Raw genomic sequence first — 17,565 nt, 5'->3', positions numbered from 1 at the left:
GAGCTGGGATCCTCCTGACTGCAGCTCAGCAGGGGGAGCAGCTGAATTTTGCTGCTCTGGCTTCAGGGTCTCATGCTGGATTGCTTTTGTCACACTCCCTTCCCTCATCCCATGCCAACACTTGCTATGGACCCTCCCAGGGATTTGTATCCAGCCCAAGGTGTTTTTGGACCTTCTTTACCAGCCTTGTGCCAAAGATGAGTTTCCCTGTTCAAGGGATATTCTTCATCCAATTTCAAGTGCTTTGCTTTGCTGAGATACAAAGTGAATTAACAGACTGTAGAATCTGATCCAGAAACATTATAAAGTATCAGGAATATTTGGTTATATTCCAAAGAAACCGTTACTGCCATTCCCAGAATGCAAGACAGTGGGATTACACAGTGCCCAATAATTCTGCATTTCGTAAGTGAGAGCGTATTTAGAATACAGAAAAAGATTTTAGTGAGGAGTGGTTTGCTTTCAGCTCTTTAAGATAGCTGTTAACCAACAAAACCACTGCTTTAAACAAAACTCCTTTTACAAAGCAATTAAGGAGGATCAAGTTTTAAAGCTCAAAATGATCATATTAAAAAAGATAACCCTGAAAACTGGGTCTGGAAGATAGCAAAAAATCTTCCTTTACAGCATGGACAATTATAAAAGAAACCTAAAATTGCCTATTGTCATAGCTTTGATATTAACACTAGCTGCTTTGGCAAGCTTTAAAGACTGGACTGCACTATAAAACCTAAAAATGTCCTGGACTTGGAGTTGTTTACACAAAATATGAGGAGATATAAAGTTACAAAGCTGGGGGTTGGAAGAGATGGCTTTAAAACCATCCTCCGTGCACTGACGTCACGTGGAAGCCAGCTGCGGGGATGATGCTGAACGGAACTCTTTTCCAGTTTGCAAAAGTTGAGGATTTATTCAAAGAGAGTTGCAAATGCTGCCCCAGTTGAAAGGTCGTGTGTTGCTTAGCTTTCTTACTTCTTTTAAAGATCAGGATTCACAGAACAGGATCCCTGCTAGCTGTGCCTTTCATTGCTTTCTCTGCTGCCTGGAAATGGACTGAAAAACTCCTAAAGGATTTCTTATTCCATTAAAGGTATGGTTGCAGTTTATTTTAAATCACTGGGTTTGAACAGTTAAGATTAAAAAAGAAGGCAAATTTCTTATGTGGCAAACAGTTATTTAAACCTCCCTTTTAATGTTATTTATATGCTGTGAAGTTCATATATGTTATATGTAGTCTTTTTTCTTAAAAGCTCAGTTTTTTCAGTGCAGATATATATTAACAGAACAGGGATGACAGATAGTATTATGTGCACTTGAATACTCCTCTTCTCTTCTCTTCTCTTCTCTTCTCTTCTCTTCTCTTCTCTTCTCTTCTCTTCTCTTCTCTTCTCTTCTCTTCTCTTCTCTTCTCTTCTCTTCTCTTCTCTTCTCTTCTCTTCTCTTCTCTTCTCTTCTCTTCTCTTCTCTTCTCTTCTCTTCTCTTCTCTTCTCTTCTCTTCTCTTCTCTTCTCTTCTCTTCTCTTCTCTTCTCTTCTCTTCTCTTCTCTTCTCTTCTCTTCTCTTCTCTTCTCTTCTCTTCTCTTCTCTTCTCTTCTCTTCTCTTCTCTTCTCTTCTCTTCTCTTCTCTTCTCTTCTCTTCTCTTCTCTTCTCTTCTCTTCTCTTCTTCTCTTCTTTCTTTATTTTTCCCTTATTTCTTTTTTCTTTCTCTTTCTTTCACTTTCTCATTTCTCCCTCTTTTCTTTCTCTTCTCTCACTCAACTGTGCTTTCTTTTTCTATATAAAGTGTATTCTATCATGACACATGGCACACATTTATAATTACAAATACATATGTTTACAATTTTCTTAGTCATCCAAAATACAACACTAATTTGGAAATATAATTTGATTTCATTTTTTTTCTGTTAAAAAAAAAAAGGGAATATTTGTGTATCTGAACGATTATGCACATCCAATCTGATTAAACTGTATTGGAAAATAACATCTCAGCTGATGTCAAGCAGATTATTTTCAGAAATTGCCAGAGGTTGTTTGCAAACTATCTTGCATTTTTAATATCTGGCTAGAAAGAGTAAGATATGGGGGAATAATGACTAACATCAAATAGTTGCTTAAAATATATTTTGCTTGAGCGGGGGAAGGGCAAAAGGAAAAGTTAAGGGAAAATGCAGCTGATGCAGACAAAATTGATTATTTGCTTAATTTGCTTGCTGTAATGAGCTTCTGACCTTGTCTAGGACATGCAGAAATTGCCAATACTGCAAGAGCACAGATATTGTTCTGATCCACAGAGCAAATGATAATGTGACATTTTGCATGCCTTGGGTTGCTTTAGCCATGTGAAATACCCATGGGGAAGTCTCAGTGCACTATACACACAGAGGGTGTATTACCAGGACTGCACATTGTACTCCACCAAAATAACCCCAAACAAACCCAAAAGAAACACTAAGCAAAAAGAAACTGGGGGGAAAGAGAAGTAGAAATAGAAGTCAAAGTCTCTGAGGAAGTGATCCACTGTACAATAGCAGTGAAGCTGTACAGTCATCCAGCTGCTAACATCAATAAACATGAGTTTTCTTCTCAGAATTTATGTCAAGAGGAAATCAGAGAAGCCTAAGAAACAATACAAGCCTTTTGTGACTCTTAGAGCTACAAGTGACCATCTGTAACCTCTGTAACTGTCCTCTTTCAAGACTTGATTTCCTTCTGACTGTCTTCAGTCTCTTTTTATGATCAGAGTTCCATATGAAACAATTTGAAAATTGTTAAGATGAATGCCAACATGGCAATAGTAGTTTCCAGCACTAAGGAAACACCAGAGGCCTTTTCAATGCTATATTCATGCTTGAAAGAAGTACATATTATATCTGTTCTTACATGTGTAAAAACAAATATGCTATACAGTATTGACCTTTCTAGTAATATGTGGCTGACTAAAGCATGGTCATTATCACAAATTGTACACTAGCAATATCACCATTTGTGCAAGCTGTTGACAGATTATGTCTGCCTGTCTTGTTCATGACTGTATAGCATTTACAGATGGGGGGGTTCTAGTTTTTGGGGTTTTTTTCTGACAGGTATTTGTATAAGGATTATAGTGGACTAGAGAGTTGACTTTTGTTTATTTCTCAGAGGTATCCTGAAAGGTTACATAGACATAAATGTAGCTAAAAAAAAATTTAAAAAAATAAAATTACTGTGCTAAAAATTGCAACCTTTGAATTCGCAAAGTGAGAAAGTACTGCAACATTCTTAATTAGCAGTAGATGTTTAGATTGCAATAGATCTTAAGTGTAATAGAATTTTTTTGCAAGTTGTTTTTGGTCAGTACTCACTGGAGTCTGGCACAAAGCTGAAACACTGGTCTGGAGAGGTGCAGTCTCTCTAGCCTGGCTGCATTCCCTAAGAGGCCGTGAGCAAACCAGTACTTGGCTTCTTTTTTGATGAGAATTCTGTACTGCCTTTCAGCAGCTCCTAGTTTCAAGGAGTTTTATGGTTTTATGAAGTTGCTTGTATGTTTTTGGGCAGGAGAAAGAAGGGTCTGAAACCTCTTTGTAGGTAGTTGAGGGACAGATTGTCATTTCAGAGCTCCAAGTCAGGTGCTTGGGTAAACTGTTCTGCAAGCCCTGAGTTAGGGCTGGGCCCATGATGGCTTGGGAGATCCTGTGGGAAGACTTTCTATGACCCAAAGACCTAAGTAACCTGTTGGGTTTCATCTGAGCTCTTCTTGGACATGAAAGAGGCTGACTCCAGTTTTGGCATTGTCTTCCCAGTCAGCTGAAATCAAGCAGACACTGGTAAATGTTGATTACATGGTAGCCACAGCTAAATCAACAAGACTTGCCAGTAACATACAGGATGGGGAAGAACTTTGCTCAGGAATGAACTTTTACTATATCATAGAAAATGTAGGCAGTAAAATCAGCAGTTTCTGTGAGTTGGCAATCACCAATCATCAGTCAAGAAAATGAACAAATTGCATAAAGGTAAACTGGGCTTACTCCTAGTTAACTTTCTGATAATTGCCTGCCTATTTGATTTCTGACAGGTGAAGAAGGCAATGCAGAGGCATTTTATTACTAGAACTAGATCCCATGACCACCTAGGTAACACAACAACTGGCTTTGAGAGCTGAGCTTAACAAACTGGGGTATCGATGGGGTGTCACAGGAACCATCATAACTGAATGAGTGTTATTTCAGCCTTGCTGGAATAGTAAATATGCTGATGGTAATGGCGTTTCTAGTGTGAAGCCTAAGAAAGAAAGAGGAACACCAGGCCAATAAGATTTATAACTGCTTTGCTTCAAAGTCAGATAAGCAGATCTAAAATATTTCCCTTAAAACTTGCCTATGTAGTGGTTCAGTTAATAATAATTTCATTTTCAAACACTAAGATGCTAAAAACTTCTGAAGAGGAAGAAGAAACAGAAGCACTGATTAGTCAAATACTCTGAGAAAGGTTTTGAACTAGATTGGAGTTAGTGCTATTGGAGAATATTTTCTAGTTTTCCCTATGCTGGTGCTGAAACTGACATTTATGGATTTAGATTTGTAAATCCAAAGTTCTTGAACCCTTTTTGGTGACCTTCTGTCCCTTCTAAATAAATGATTTCTATTGTATATGTTAGCTTTCCTGTCCTGTCTTCCTTCATGAACTCCAGAGAATTCATGTAGCCATGAAAATTCCCTGTGTGTATCGAGTCTGCAGTCTTCAATAGCCAAAAGAATGTACCAGTCCTTGTCGTGCTCCTTGCACATGTGCAAGGAGTGTGTGAGCAAACATGATACTTTTACATTGGCAGTTGTCTTTTGAACAAATATAGAAATAGCTTTCACCCTCAAATGCAGATATTGCAAGATCCCAAGGTCCTGAAGTGCCATTCAATATTATACAGACTCAAATTCATTGAAAACACATTTATAGTGAAGAGTAATGGCAAAGATGCGAAGTGATCATGATACAGAGCGTGCTGTGGCAGATGTTATTGAATTCCATGATGCTGAATGTGTTCTACCTCCCCTTTCCAGACTGGGCATCTCTGCCTTTGGGTTTATGTCCTATAATGCTCAGTTCATCCATATTTGAGTCACATTCCAGACAAACATCAAGCATTCATATAATACTGTCTCCTGCAAGCTCATTTCAGTTATTTTTGGGAATTTTCTTGGTTGTCTTTGTTCCCTGAAAGCTATTCTCATAAACTTCCAGGAAACATTCAGGGAAGAAAGAAGAAAAGCGGAGCTGTCTTTGCTGTTACACGGACTTTAGCCATGGACCTGCGTGAACAACTGGAGAATACCGAGAGGAACTGGAATAAAGAAAAAATGGAATTGCTGGAGAAATTTGACAATGAAAGGAAAGAATGGGAATGTCAATGGAAGCTCATGCAAAAGAAAATAGAAGAGGTACTTTTAAACAAAAATCTGAGCACTACCATTTTCGCTTGGGGTGAAGTGACATGGAGTCACTTCAATATTTTTTCTGTATTTTATCCTATTTCTTATGTGTCACTGGAAGTTTCTAACAGCTGATGGTAGTATGAAAATCCTGGCATGAAGCAGTGTTTGCAACTGCTCATTTAACAGTCATGAATACAAGGTAGGAGGTGAAATGTGGCTTTGTGAGCTATGAGATCATTGGCTGTATGTACTGCTAACAATTCAACTAGGCATGAGCCATGCTGCCTATATTACACATACTTTTTTCGAGTAAATACTGAACAATATGGGGTTTAGAAAAATGCATATTTAGTAACAAAAAAATGTAGGTTTCATAATTATATAGCGAAAAGGCTTTAGATGGTGCAGGCCTGCTGGGGCAAACGGTAATATTAAAAATAATATTGATATGAAATACTGCATGATACAGAATTATTCTGGCTAGAACCTTTTCCTTTTATGGATGACTCTTGGGAGAGAAAATAGGTCCAGTAAATAGCATGAAAGTTCTGAAACCACTTGTGTTTACACATACTAGCAAACAGTCCCTGCTATTTGAATGCATATCCTTCCAGAAATAGTCACAGCAATTATTTATTATTCTTTTATCCCCAAATTGTCCCTGAAGCCAAACCCTCTGACACTCTCTAATGCATTAACTGAGTCTTCTTGGCAGCCTAAAGAGGCAAGTTTTTTCATTAGTGAGCTTTCCACATTTTTCATCTAATATACACATGGAGTAGTTTCACTTGCTCTCTGCCAGCACTGTCCTGTGGCGGAGGTGCGCAGGAATGTATGGCAGAGATTGTTCCCATGAAACTGAGAAGGAGAGTGGTCAGAGCCAAAGGAATTGCAGCCATACACTGCCCATTAAACCAGCCTGCAGCAGAACTCCATGATGTCAGCTCTCTTATATTTTATCCACAATTCTTGCAGACTTTGGCATGATGGTCTTTGCCACATTTTTGTCTTTTGTGTTAGGACTTTTCTGTGCAGTCTTCCCTAATTTCACTGCCAAGTTGAGAATACTTCAAAACTTAGTAATGTGATCTGTATATGTAGTTGAATTTCAGTTTTTCAGGTATAAGAGCTGATTTGGAATGACAGTAATGAAAAGGTATTCTGGCTATTAGTAGACCTGAAAATGTCAGCAAGGACTGTTTTCATCGGATTCTGTATTAGCACAGAGATTAGGAAAGCATGACAGAAACAGAAAAAAAGATAAAGAGTGGAATGGGGCTGAGGGGAAGAGAGTGAAGCAATTTGCTGGCTACTGCAGGGCCAAACAAAATTACAGATTATACCCCAAGGTTATTGGAAATCCTAAGATCCCCTCTTAAACTCTGACTAACTCTGACTATACCTGCTGCTAATTTCGGATGCCTGACATTTCTCCTCCACAATCCACATGGCTGGAGGAAAGGAGAGATAGATACCTTTTAAATGCCATTATCTGTAGAAGGATTTCCTCAATAAAACTTGTGCTCACTTATCAGCTTGTGTTTTAATTTGGTAGTTTTCTCTAGCCCACCAAACCTAACTTAATTCTTCCAGGAATACTTGTGGAGTTTAGGAGATGATATTATGGGGTGGTATGCTTCCTTCTTACTGCTATGCTGAATCCATATGAGGCTCTTACTGCTTGGAAATGGCAAAGTTCTGCCCTCAGTTTCCATGAGCAGCTGGGCTTTGGGAGTGAAATCTGAAAACCCAGGATGAGGTCAAGTGTTAAGTCTCTGAACGTGAGAATACTTCTAGTCCACAGCACTACCCATGAAATGGCCATATGTGCTGCATGTTATTTTTTTCCACTGTCCTTCCAAAAGCTGTTGTTATGGCCTTGTGCACTGTGAGAGGGCAGGCAGATGGCTGTTCAGAGGTGCCTGTGTGCTTTCTTCATGAGAGCAAGTTAAGAATGAATGTTTACATAGAGCTGTGGGATTCTTGGCACTGGAAATTATACTGTAAGCAGAAGAAATTTTTATGATGTTGCCATTTTTTCTAATTTATAATTTACCACAGTTCCTAATTTGAATGTGTTGGGTGACCAGAATTAACACCTTTTCATTTACTAATGAAGCCACTGGATCTCAGCAGATAGCATGAAAGAGGAGGGTGACAGCACATTGCCAAATAATACCATTCTGCAGTACTGATTTATCACTCCTGTCATAGGGAAGAATTCCACTTGTCTGAGAGCTGAGAGTCTGCTGTAGTGCAGATGGCACTATATTTGATGAGAATTCACTTCCTCTCCTTCAAATAATATGGTTTAATAGGCTGTAACATAGCCAGAACACTCTCTCTCTGTCACATTTCCCCACATTCCCTATCCATCAGATCACAGTTGTGTCCACCGCATAGTGTGCTGATATTACTTGGAAAACAACATGCAGCTTTTGGCTCAAGGCAGGGCCAGTTATCTCGTGAGATCTCTTCCAGTCCCAACTGTGGGTGGAAGCCATACATTAAAATTATAGCAGAGAGTTTGAGAATGGTAACAACCTTATCCTGTGGCAATCATGGTGTTTGGATTATCACACTAGGTGACTCAGCAGCACCTTCCTACTAACACATGTAGACTCTTTCTAATCTATGAATATAATGAAATTATGCTAGAAGCATCATTCAAAACAGAAGATAAGTATGGGGGCTTTGCCATAAAGTTCATTACAATACCATAATTTAATAGAAGGTTCTATTGTCTTTTCAGCTTTACCAGGAGGTAAAACTTAGAAGGGAGAGCAATATGACCATCCATGATAGCAAGGCCATTCAGAGCAAGATGCTGCAGCTGTCCATGCATTCCCCTACTTTGCAAGAGAGTGACTCAGTGGAGCTGAACCATCAACACAGTGTGGCAAACAACAGAATGGAGAAAGGGAGTCTGCTCAGTATAACAGGACACAAATGGAAGGAACCCAGAGACAAGAGCAGAAACAATACTCTGTTAATGGACAATCTGGCCTTTGAGAACCATGAGGAACCTGAAGACAGCCTCTCCATTAGAAATTCTGAGCAGAGTACCAAGAATTATATCGGTGATCTCAATGTAGTAAGTAAAGTATGAGCATGTTTCAGTTACAAGGGGGAAGAAAATACTGAGGACTTTGGTCTTCCAGGTTAAGCTGAAGAACTGATCTCCCTGATTTTAGCTGTCCACAAGTCACTGTCTCTACTTGCTCCTAGGTTTGCTATCAGTGATTGTCTTCTCACTGTTTAAATGTGTTAACAGCATGCTCTTTACCTCAGTTCATGAGGTGGGGACATTTTTGTATCTTTTCTCATACTACTTCCCTCTGCTGTGAATCTTAAATGCAAATGATCACAAGTTTCGAATTAATTCTGGAGATATCATTTTAAATGTATATAATAAAGGACTGTTTTTATATTTATAAAGGCTCTTAAAGAACTTGCCAGAGTCAGTGAAGAATTATGCAGCTATCAAGAGGAAATTCGAAAGAAGTCCAATCACAGAAGGTAAAAACATCTTTGGACTTCTTATATTAGAGGAAGGAAATGAATAATGTTCCTTATGCTTTTCACTTTGAAGGCAGGTTTGCTGTTGGATTTATTAGTAGTTGGGCAGTTCCTACCTTCCTAATGTTTCAGTGCTCAGCATAAAACATTCAAATGAACTATGCTGAAATATGATACAAAGGCACGTTCTGCCAGCAAAATGGATTTTATATACAGAACCTACAAATTCTGGTTAGTATTTATATGAAATGAAATTGTATTTGTTTGTAATAGCTCTCATGTACAGAGGATTGGGAAAGTGAACAGACATTTCTGTCTGCTCTGGCCCCATTTCCATGTAGGTTTATACAACACTGTATGGGTTTTTTCTGGGAATTTCTTACTTAAAGCCCAAAACTAGCCTTAAGCACGGAGGATGTGTCAGAAACTGATGATACAATAGTAGAAGGAAAGGAAGAGAAGGAAAAACCACCATACATTTTTATTGATGCAAAGAAGGCAAGTCAGATCCTGAAAAGTACAGCAGGTGAACATTCCATCATCTGTTAAAAATTCAGTATTCATTGTCTTCTCTAGCAGGCTAAACACCAGACTTCCTTTTGTGTTGTGTAAAATTTCTCAGGTAAAATGGAACCTTCTTAGATGCTCTCATAGGTCAGAGAGATTTCTCACATTCCACAAAGCAATCAGTTAAAAGACTGTCACTAATTCATTCTTTTAGCTGTTTGAATCTTTAGAGCAAATGGATTCATTGCTGATGCATAACTTCTAAAGGTGCTTTTTATCAGATATCAAAAGGCAGATCTCATGTGTAAGGTTATGAAACCTAAACAAGGCATACACTGTGTCCTACAGCTTTCTTCATTCAGTTCACAGTCAGGTAGATTCCTTTGAGTTATTAGAACAAGATCCTACTGTACTTACTGTAGCACAGATAAGAAAACAGTCATCTAAAAAACTCAGAAGAAGAATTTTAGTGGCAAATTAAAGGAATACAAGTTCCTTTTGTTGACCTTTCCTCAAATGTTTTTGCGTGTGTTTCAATTATGCTGGGTATATCAGCTGCAGCAAAACTGTTCCCAAACCTTTTTAAGTAGCCAGTGTTAAAACACCTGCTCCTGGGGAGAATTAAGCCATGCTGAGGTCCTCTGGAATGTTCCTTATTGCTCATCCCTAAAACACCTCTTCCGTTATTTCCAGAATGAAGTCACTTCCTTTCCTGGGGGAATTTGAGGAAACCCAAAACACAGTTATTCTGCCTGAGATGAACCACGTGTCCAGCAATGAATCACAGACTTCAGTTGCTTTTGAAACAGAGGAACATAATAATAGGAAGAATCTGATGAGCTCCACTAAGGCTTTGAAGGACATTTCTTATGGTAGTCTTACTGGTGACATAGGCACAGATTTCAGACCTTGGCAAAAGAAAGAAGCTCCACCAGTTCCTCCACGGAGCACTTCTCGGCACCTAACAAACTCACTTTCTGCAGTTGTACAGCTTTCAGAGGCACCCATAAGAGATTCAGGCATCAAAAGCAATTGCAAGGCTCAGGATTGTTGGAATGGGGGGAAACTGAGGAATCCTTCACCTGTAAATAAAAAGAAATCTGCAGTAGCCTGTGCAAATGAAGGGCAGGCTGTGAAAGTCCCTGTGATGGTAACAGCAGCAATACCTGTCACCAAAAATGAGTGCAATGTTCCAGCAAGCTTCTGCCACAACACATGGGCACATGATATGGGCAAGCTTGGAAAAGACAATAAAAATGAGACTTCCCCACTGTCAGCCCAAAAGAGTTGTTCAGATGGAAATATGGCCCAAAGCAACAAGATGCATCAGAAACAAAACACCAAGTCTCACAGCAGCCCTTTTTACAGTAATGACTTTTATGCCCCTGCTACCTTGCACAATGATCTTTTGGAAGACGCTAGGTATGCTTTGGGAAAGACCCAAAGAAATGAAATGCTAGCAGCAAAGATTGATGAGTTCAATCGGACTGTATTTCATACAGATAAAAGTAACAATGTTCTGCAGGAAAATCAGGTGCCTCAGACAGCATCAGAAGATCACAAACCCTGTGGTCCACTGTGTGGCCCCGCTTCTAGCAGGGCAGAAAATGTAAATATGTCTTGTGTTTCAAATCCCAAGCTCTCTGCAGCAAAGGAGCAAGAAACTAACAACCCCAGCAAAGCTGTCAAGAGAGCAGGGCAACAAAAACACATGAATGGACTTCCAAATACTAGTGGTTATAGGCACATGCTTCATGAGCATGACTGGAGGCCAAGTAATTTATCGGGTCGCCCGCGTTCAGCTGACTCAAGGTCGAACTATGGTGTTGTTGAAAAGCTTTTGAAAACCTATGAAAAATCAACAGTGACTTCTCCATGTAATGCAAAATTCTGCAAAGATAAGTGGACACAGGCAAATTCTGAATTCACCAATGGGGGTTGCGAGACACTGAGTCAGTATTTAGAAATGCTCCAGATTGAGCAAGAAAAGCAAGACTTTCCAAGGAATTCAGCCAGGCATATTGGGCAGCAACTCAAGCAAGGAAAAGAGAGACAGAAGTTACCAGAGGTAAGGTTCATAAGAATGACAAAAACAAAACAGTGCCATTTCATAACATGCCTCAGACTCTTAATGGGGCAGACTAAAATTATATTGTAAATAATTAATGTAAAAATAGATACTTTAGGCCAGGGTCTGGATGAATCAGGAGCATTTCCTCTGCAGATTATAGAGTTGTGGGAGGGCAGGAGCATGTAAGTAAGAATGAGCAGTGAAGACATGTGCCAGATTCTTATCCCTGCTGGTGTTCTGTAAAGCTGGTTTTTTACTGCAGTGCAGTTATGCTAAGATTGAACTAGTGCGAACTTCAACCAGATTTTAACACCCTCTCCACTTCCTTTAGCTGATGTGTTGTTTCATGAGACTTCCTATAGGGCTTAAGCAGGCTTGGCCATGCCCCAAACCCCAGAGGTCTTTGATAACATTCTTCAGTATCCAGGGTGCTGCTTGGTTCAGGATTTCCTTGGAACTACCTATGACAAGGGGTACTGTGACTCCATAAAGTTTCCAGTAATAAAATAACCTTCTCTTACTCATGTCTCAGTTCCAGTTTCTCCTATATATTCAAGCACAGGCTTACAGAAACAGAAGAGCTTGGCATGACTAATTTATTTATATTTGGCTGAAGTTTATTTTCAGAAGTTTAGAAATACTGCCTTTGCCAACATTCTTTCTTAATGAAAATACAAACAGATGATTTGGAAAACACTCTGTAAGTTGCAGGTTCTGTAAAAGTCCACAAAGGACATAAAGAGACGTGCCTCTTGGAATCTCAAAAAAGATAAGGCAGGTGTGTTTTGAGCTGGGAAACTTAAATGGGTTCAGGCTGTCAGCTGGTATACCTTAAACTGTCACAAATTCACAGACCTCAGTGGAGCTATATGGATTTAAGCAGCTGAGAATCCGACCATGCAGATTTTCTTCTGCATGTCTTTCTGACAGCCTTGCTGTGATGCAATGTCTTGCTTAACAGGCACATCTTTGCTTCAGCAAAGAAAGAAAAATGCCACGAAGCTTCTGATTTATTCTTCATCCAATAAACTTTCATCAGGCAAACAAATTTTCATCAATTAATATGGAGGAAAGAAATAATGACTTTTTTTCACAGGCTCACATTTTGTCATTTCTATCTGTAGAAACTTAAGTGTAGAATACTGCCTAACTAGGAGTTACCATTTTAGGTCCAGCAGAATTAATGTCACTAGAGATGTAAAAACTACATGTAGCATGAGGCATTGGGTTTATTTTCATTATTTCCAATTTACATCAATGTAGCTTTGATCAAAATCTGTTGAGTTTCCTCTTCATCTATGGCTCTGCTGGTAGACATGACACTGTATTAACACATAACCATTCTGAATTAGTTACCAAGTTAAACAGCTTCACACTGAACTAATGGAAACAGAGTTTCCTGAAATAGGATCTATCAAAAAATACCTGAGAAGTATGTAGAGCCTACTCCAGTAATATCAGATACTATTCTGAGTTCTACACTTGCAATATTTTACAGCATTCATTGACAAAAAATAACTTGCAGAAACTAAAAGATAAGAGGAAATGCCATTTTTGTTTTGCAGTATCATTTTATGCGTTTCCTTGTGTCTGACATTTGTCTTCATATATTTTAAACCACAACTGATGTGAGAATCCCTGTACATAGAAATAGCTGTTCTTTTGCATTCTGTGCATTTCTGCACTCCTTTTAATAGCTTCCAACCACCTGTTCTGAGGTCACCGCACATGTCTTCCTGCATTCCCGCTGCATTCCACAAAAGCTGTGACTTGTTAAAGCAAGGACTTGCCTTTGTGTTCTAGATATGTGTGCCAGCTAAATGTTCGAGTGAGAAGGGCTTCTCCCGTCCTGCTCGGCCAGCAAATCGACGCTTACCTTCCAGATGGGCATCCAGATCCCCATCAGCACCGCCCGCTGTGAGAAGAACAGTGTACAACTCTGTCTCCTTTCGGTCAGAGACCTCCGTAGTGTGAACCCAGAGCTGGGTTGGATGGTGTTGTGAAAGCTCTATGCCTCACTGTAACTGTGTTTGGTATGTGTCGTAGCAACCAGTTCCGCACTGTTGTGTTTTGTCCAAGAGTGACCCCCACCACATGCTGGACAAAGCGTTCTGAATCTTAGGTCGTCATCACCATGGTCTTCAGTGTTTTTATTGAGATGAAATAGCGATATCCCTGGTTTTCTCTGGGTCTTTTTTTGGTTTTGTTTTTTTCTTTTTTTTTAATAAGTTCACAAGGAATTTCTTTTGGACGGCATCTTTCTTAATTTGCCAATCAATTTTGAGTTGAAACAATGTATAGTGCTGTATATTCTGACTCTTCTGCAAACAGCAGAACGTAAAGCTGTATGCATGATCATGTGTTTGTAGGTGCATGTGTTGGACTAGGAAGTATCCAGGCCTGTATTTAGAAGAGACAAACTGTGCTAGTGTTGACATTGAAATTACAACCTATATGCCTACATATATATATATACACTTTGTGTTTATTTTAAAAAGTTTGAAATATACAGTCCTGATGACATTTATATTTTGTATATCTTTTACATAGGTTCACAGGTGTAGTATTTAATGCAAAAAAACTAAATATGCATTTTTTGTGACTGATCGCAGTGATAATGCCTTGCACAATATGTATCTGAAGCAGACTAGCTTGACTGATTTGTCAGTCATGCTTCATGGCATCCTTGTTCAGTTTCCTAACCCTAATGCTAGGTCAAAATTCCAAAACATATTTTTTCTGAATTAAAATATTATATGATTTGTAATACATTAGCCTTTTTCAGCACCAGAGACATTTCTGAAATGTTCCAAACCCTTTACAAAGCTTAACTGTGCCATTATATGTATAGCATACTGTAAACACTTTGGTAGATTCAGCTACTGTAACATACAATTTATGAAGGGAAGAAAGAGTTGTATATGCTTAATTCTGTAAAACTTATTTTTCCTTCCAGCATTATACTTTGAGGTTTGGCAAAGTTCAGATAACAATGGACTTCTTTACTTTCACTCAAGGTGGGAGAACAAGCACCGTTGTTCCCAGTGGTGCAGCCACACTCCTTTTTTACTCTTCTCCTAGACTAGAGTGCCTCAGCCACTTGCTAATTCCCTGCTCCTGGACTGACTCGTGGCAGTCAGTTATGAAGTTTACTTGCACTCTGGCAGAAAGCTGCATCTAGTAGGGAAATATTACATCAAGATATGATCACAATGGTGCCCGAAATCCTGACACATGGCATTGCAGCTCTGGTGTTGCCATCTCTTGACTTGGTGTTATTTGCCATGTGAATGACGTGCGCAGAGCCTGGCTTGTTTCCTTCTCACAGCGTGAAAGAAGTACGGATGCTGTCCAGGCTCTGAACTTTCAGAAAGACAGTGTCCTTCATCCTGGAATTTTTGTACCTTTTGTTAGGCTGTTGCTGGATACATGGTGCAGTAATGATGATAAATGTTACCTTTAAACAGCATGTCTAGGTCAAAAGGAGTGAAGAGGCACTTCTTCAACATCAGCCTGATCTTGTCTGGCAACTTTTCTTCGTCTTCTGGAGAAACATAGTGTCTTCAAAGGAATTTCAAAAATCATCCCAGGATCCATTAATGTGCACATCTTCTTATGTGAATGTAAAAAGGATTTCAGAGAGAGTATAGGCTTTTGTCCTAGTGAATTGTATGTGTGGCAATATAGGGAAAATTTAATGTGCTTAATTTGGTAGTGATCTGTTGTTCTACTCCAGTCATGTTGAGAATTCACACCTTTTTCCTTCCTTTAAGGACCTTATTCTTCTTTCCTCTGCACAACTTTGATTTTGAAGAAAGAGAAAACAGGAGGCCATGTGTTCTGAGCAATAGCCTGTATGGTAGTATTGGTAACAGTTCAGGCTTGCCAATATTGAAGTGCGCAGGCATTAGAACCATAAATCCCAATTTATCATGCCATGGCAAAAAATACACTCAGAATAATTGCTCTGTCTAGACTTCTGCTACTTTCTAGGTCTATCCCACAAATCCCATGAAGACTTCAAGCAAATCAACAATTTATCAAAACTTACTGAGACATTATTGCAAAGTTATTGCTGGAAAATATGCAAGGACAGAAAATCTTGAAAAAATTCATACAATTTGGATAGAGACAAAAATCTGTGTGCTCAAGTAAAAAAATCAAGAATTCTGTAAACTTTATTGTTTGCCCTGATTTAGAGATTGCACTCCATTAGCTTCCTCAGAACTAGAAAAATTAGACATGATTCGTGGTAAATTTGGAACATGGTTTAATATTCTAACTATGGAAATTAGCAAACCAAAATACGTTGCAAACTGACCTTTTAAATGCCTAAGTACCTAACCAGCTTTGAATGCCTAATGCTGAGGAAAGGGTAATATGAGAGAATTGTAAAAAAATGTGGTTCTTAGTTTCAGTCACTGTTGACTGCAAAAACACTTCTTTAAATTACCTTTGTGGTGAAGTTAAGCAGTTTTTTCCTGAAAAATTGTGATGCACTTTTGTTTGAAGTATGTAACTACAAAAGCATTTCCCTTGATTAGTCAGTGAAGTTGTTTCTTTAGTTCCCTTCAGTTTCTTTGGTTGCCTTTGACAAAGACCACATTGTTGAATCACAGAGAAAGGATCTAATATCAACAACATTCCCTGATGTATGTAAGTTAAATGAACAGAAGGTTTTTGAAATAAACTAATAGGTCAAGGATGGGTCCATTTTGTCAAGATTTTCTGTGTCTGTCTAATTTTAGACATTGGTTCTGATGCCTAAAAGTATCAAGACTGGTGATTTTGGTCTGCAGATGGCTAGTTGGAAAGCCTAACTTTAGAAAATTGCCAGTGTCACTGTTAAAATATTCTTTTCAACTGCACTTGTAACAGGGCCATTGGACTGTGGAGATTTTTCTAGTTCCCATAGCTGGTTATTGAACCACAGTAAAGGATTTATTCACTTATTCGCTGTAGGGGGAAAAGCTCCATTGGGCTTTCAAGTTCCCCTGTGTTGTTTCTGACAAGGAAATCTATACATATACACATGCTTGTGCAAGAAACACAAATGATCTAAGCATAACTTGACCTTCCTGTTAATCCTAGTGTCGCCTATGGAAGCGGTGAGTTTTGTAAGCTTGTTTCTAAAATAGGTTTTAATAATTTTACTCCTCCATACCCTGTCTGAAATTTTAATGCAGATATATGTTCTTGCACTCTGAATTAGTCTCTATTGCATTTTTATGGGTCTTAGTAATTCCCTGGAGGCACAGAGTCAGCTGCCCACTGAAATGGGGACGTCACTAGGAATCAGATGTCTGGTACTTAGTTGACAGAAAGTGTCATTCTCCCTCGTGCTGGGACATGGAGCCATAATCTTACCAGACCCTTTTATGGAGGAGTGTGGCAAGGTAGAAGCATACAGAGAAGAATCATTTAGATCTCACTTGCATATGTAACAGAGTGGGCTGCCTGGAGGCTAGAAAATTGGCCTGACTCAGACCCTCTGCTGGAGGCAGAAGGAGTAGAAGAAAAAAATTCCCTGCAAAACCTCTGTGTATCATTCCTCAAACTTAAGAGTACTCTTCCATTAAGTGTTTTGTTTTTAACATGAGAGTGACAGACTTACATATCTGTAAAATGTTGCTGAAGGAACAAACTTTGTTTTCTAGCAACAACACGATTGTCCTTCACTGTTACACAGACTGTAAAGGAGTTGGCTGTTACATATAGGAAAGTATTGACAATCTGTGTAATAGAATTTTCAAGAGCATTCAGAACACCAATTTATTTCTCCAGCTGTCTATTTTAAAAATTGGTGTTTTAAATAGGGATTTTGTATTCAAATGTCCTCAACAGCATTTTAGCAAAGATCTACAGCAGTCTGGAATGCAGGCCCGAGAACTTACACAATTCTCATAGTGCTGCTGTGCAAAGAATTTCTTTAGCTTTGAGATCTGTAATACACAGCTTTAGCCATTATACTGCTGATATTCTCAGTAATGGTATTCTCATCTGTAATGGTATCTTTAGTTGTGTACGTGCTCTTTAAACTGGGAGGTGCTCTAAATGCA

The 17,565-nt window shown here is 38.9% G+C and overlaps 1 protein-coding gene across 1 annotated transcript; it reads left to right on the top strand.

Moving 5' to 3' along the window:
* The first annotated feature begins 856 nt into the window (after positions 1 to 856).
* On the top strand, positions 857 to 14,033 carry KIAA0408 (KIAA0408 ortholog). The gene is made up of 6 exons (XM_058836560.1): positions 857 to 1,090; positions 5,219 to 5,415; positions 8,162 to 8,503; positions 8,849 to 8,928; positions 10,129 to 11,503; positions 13,310 to 14,033. Exons 2-6 carry the CDS (start codon positions 5,281 to 5,283, stop codon positions 13,478 to 13,480), a joined length of 2,103 nt encoding a protein of 700 aa, XP_058692543.1. The 5' UTR covers positions 857 to 1,090; positions 5,219 to 5,280; the 3' UTR covers positions 13,481 to 14,033.
* The last annotated feature ends 3,532 nt before the right edge of the window (positions 14,034 to 17,565 follow it).

This window comes from Poecile atricapillus, chromosome 3 (genome assembly GCF_030490865.1).
Source record: "Poecile atricapillus isolate bPoeAtr1 chromosome 3, bPoeAtr1.hap1, whole genome shotgun sequence".
NCBI lineage: Eukaryota > Metazoa > Chordata > Aves > Passeriformes > Paridae > Poecile > Poecile atricapillus.
This window is presented reverse-complemented; position numbering and strand designations above follow the sequence as displayed.

Coding starts and splice junctions, on each gene's coding strand:
- KIAA0408 (XM_058836560.1), top strand. CDS start 5,281: ATGGACCTGCGTGAACAACTGGAGAATACCGAGAGGAACTGGAATAAA. Junction 8,929..10,128: donor AAGAAGTCCAATCACAGAAG/GTAAAAACATCT, acceptor CGTTATTTCCAG/AATGAAGTCACTTCCTTTCC. Junction 11,504..13,309: donor AGAGACAGAAGTTACCAGAG/GTAAGGTTCATA, acceptor TTTGTGTTCTAG/ATATGTGTGCCAGCTAAATG.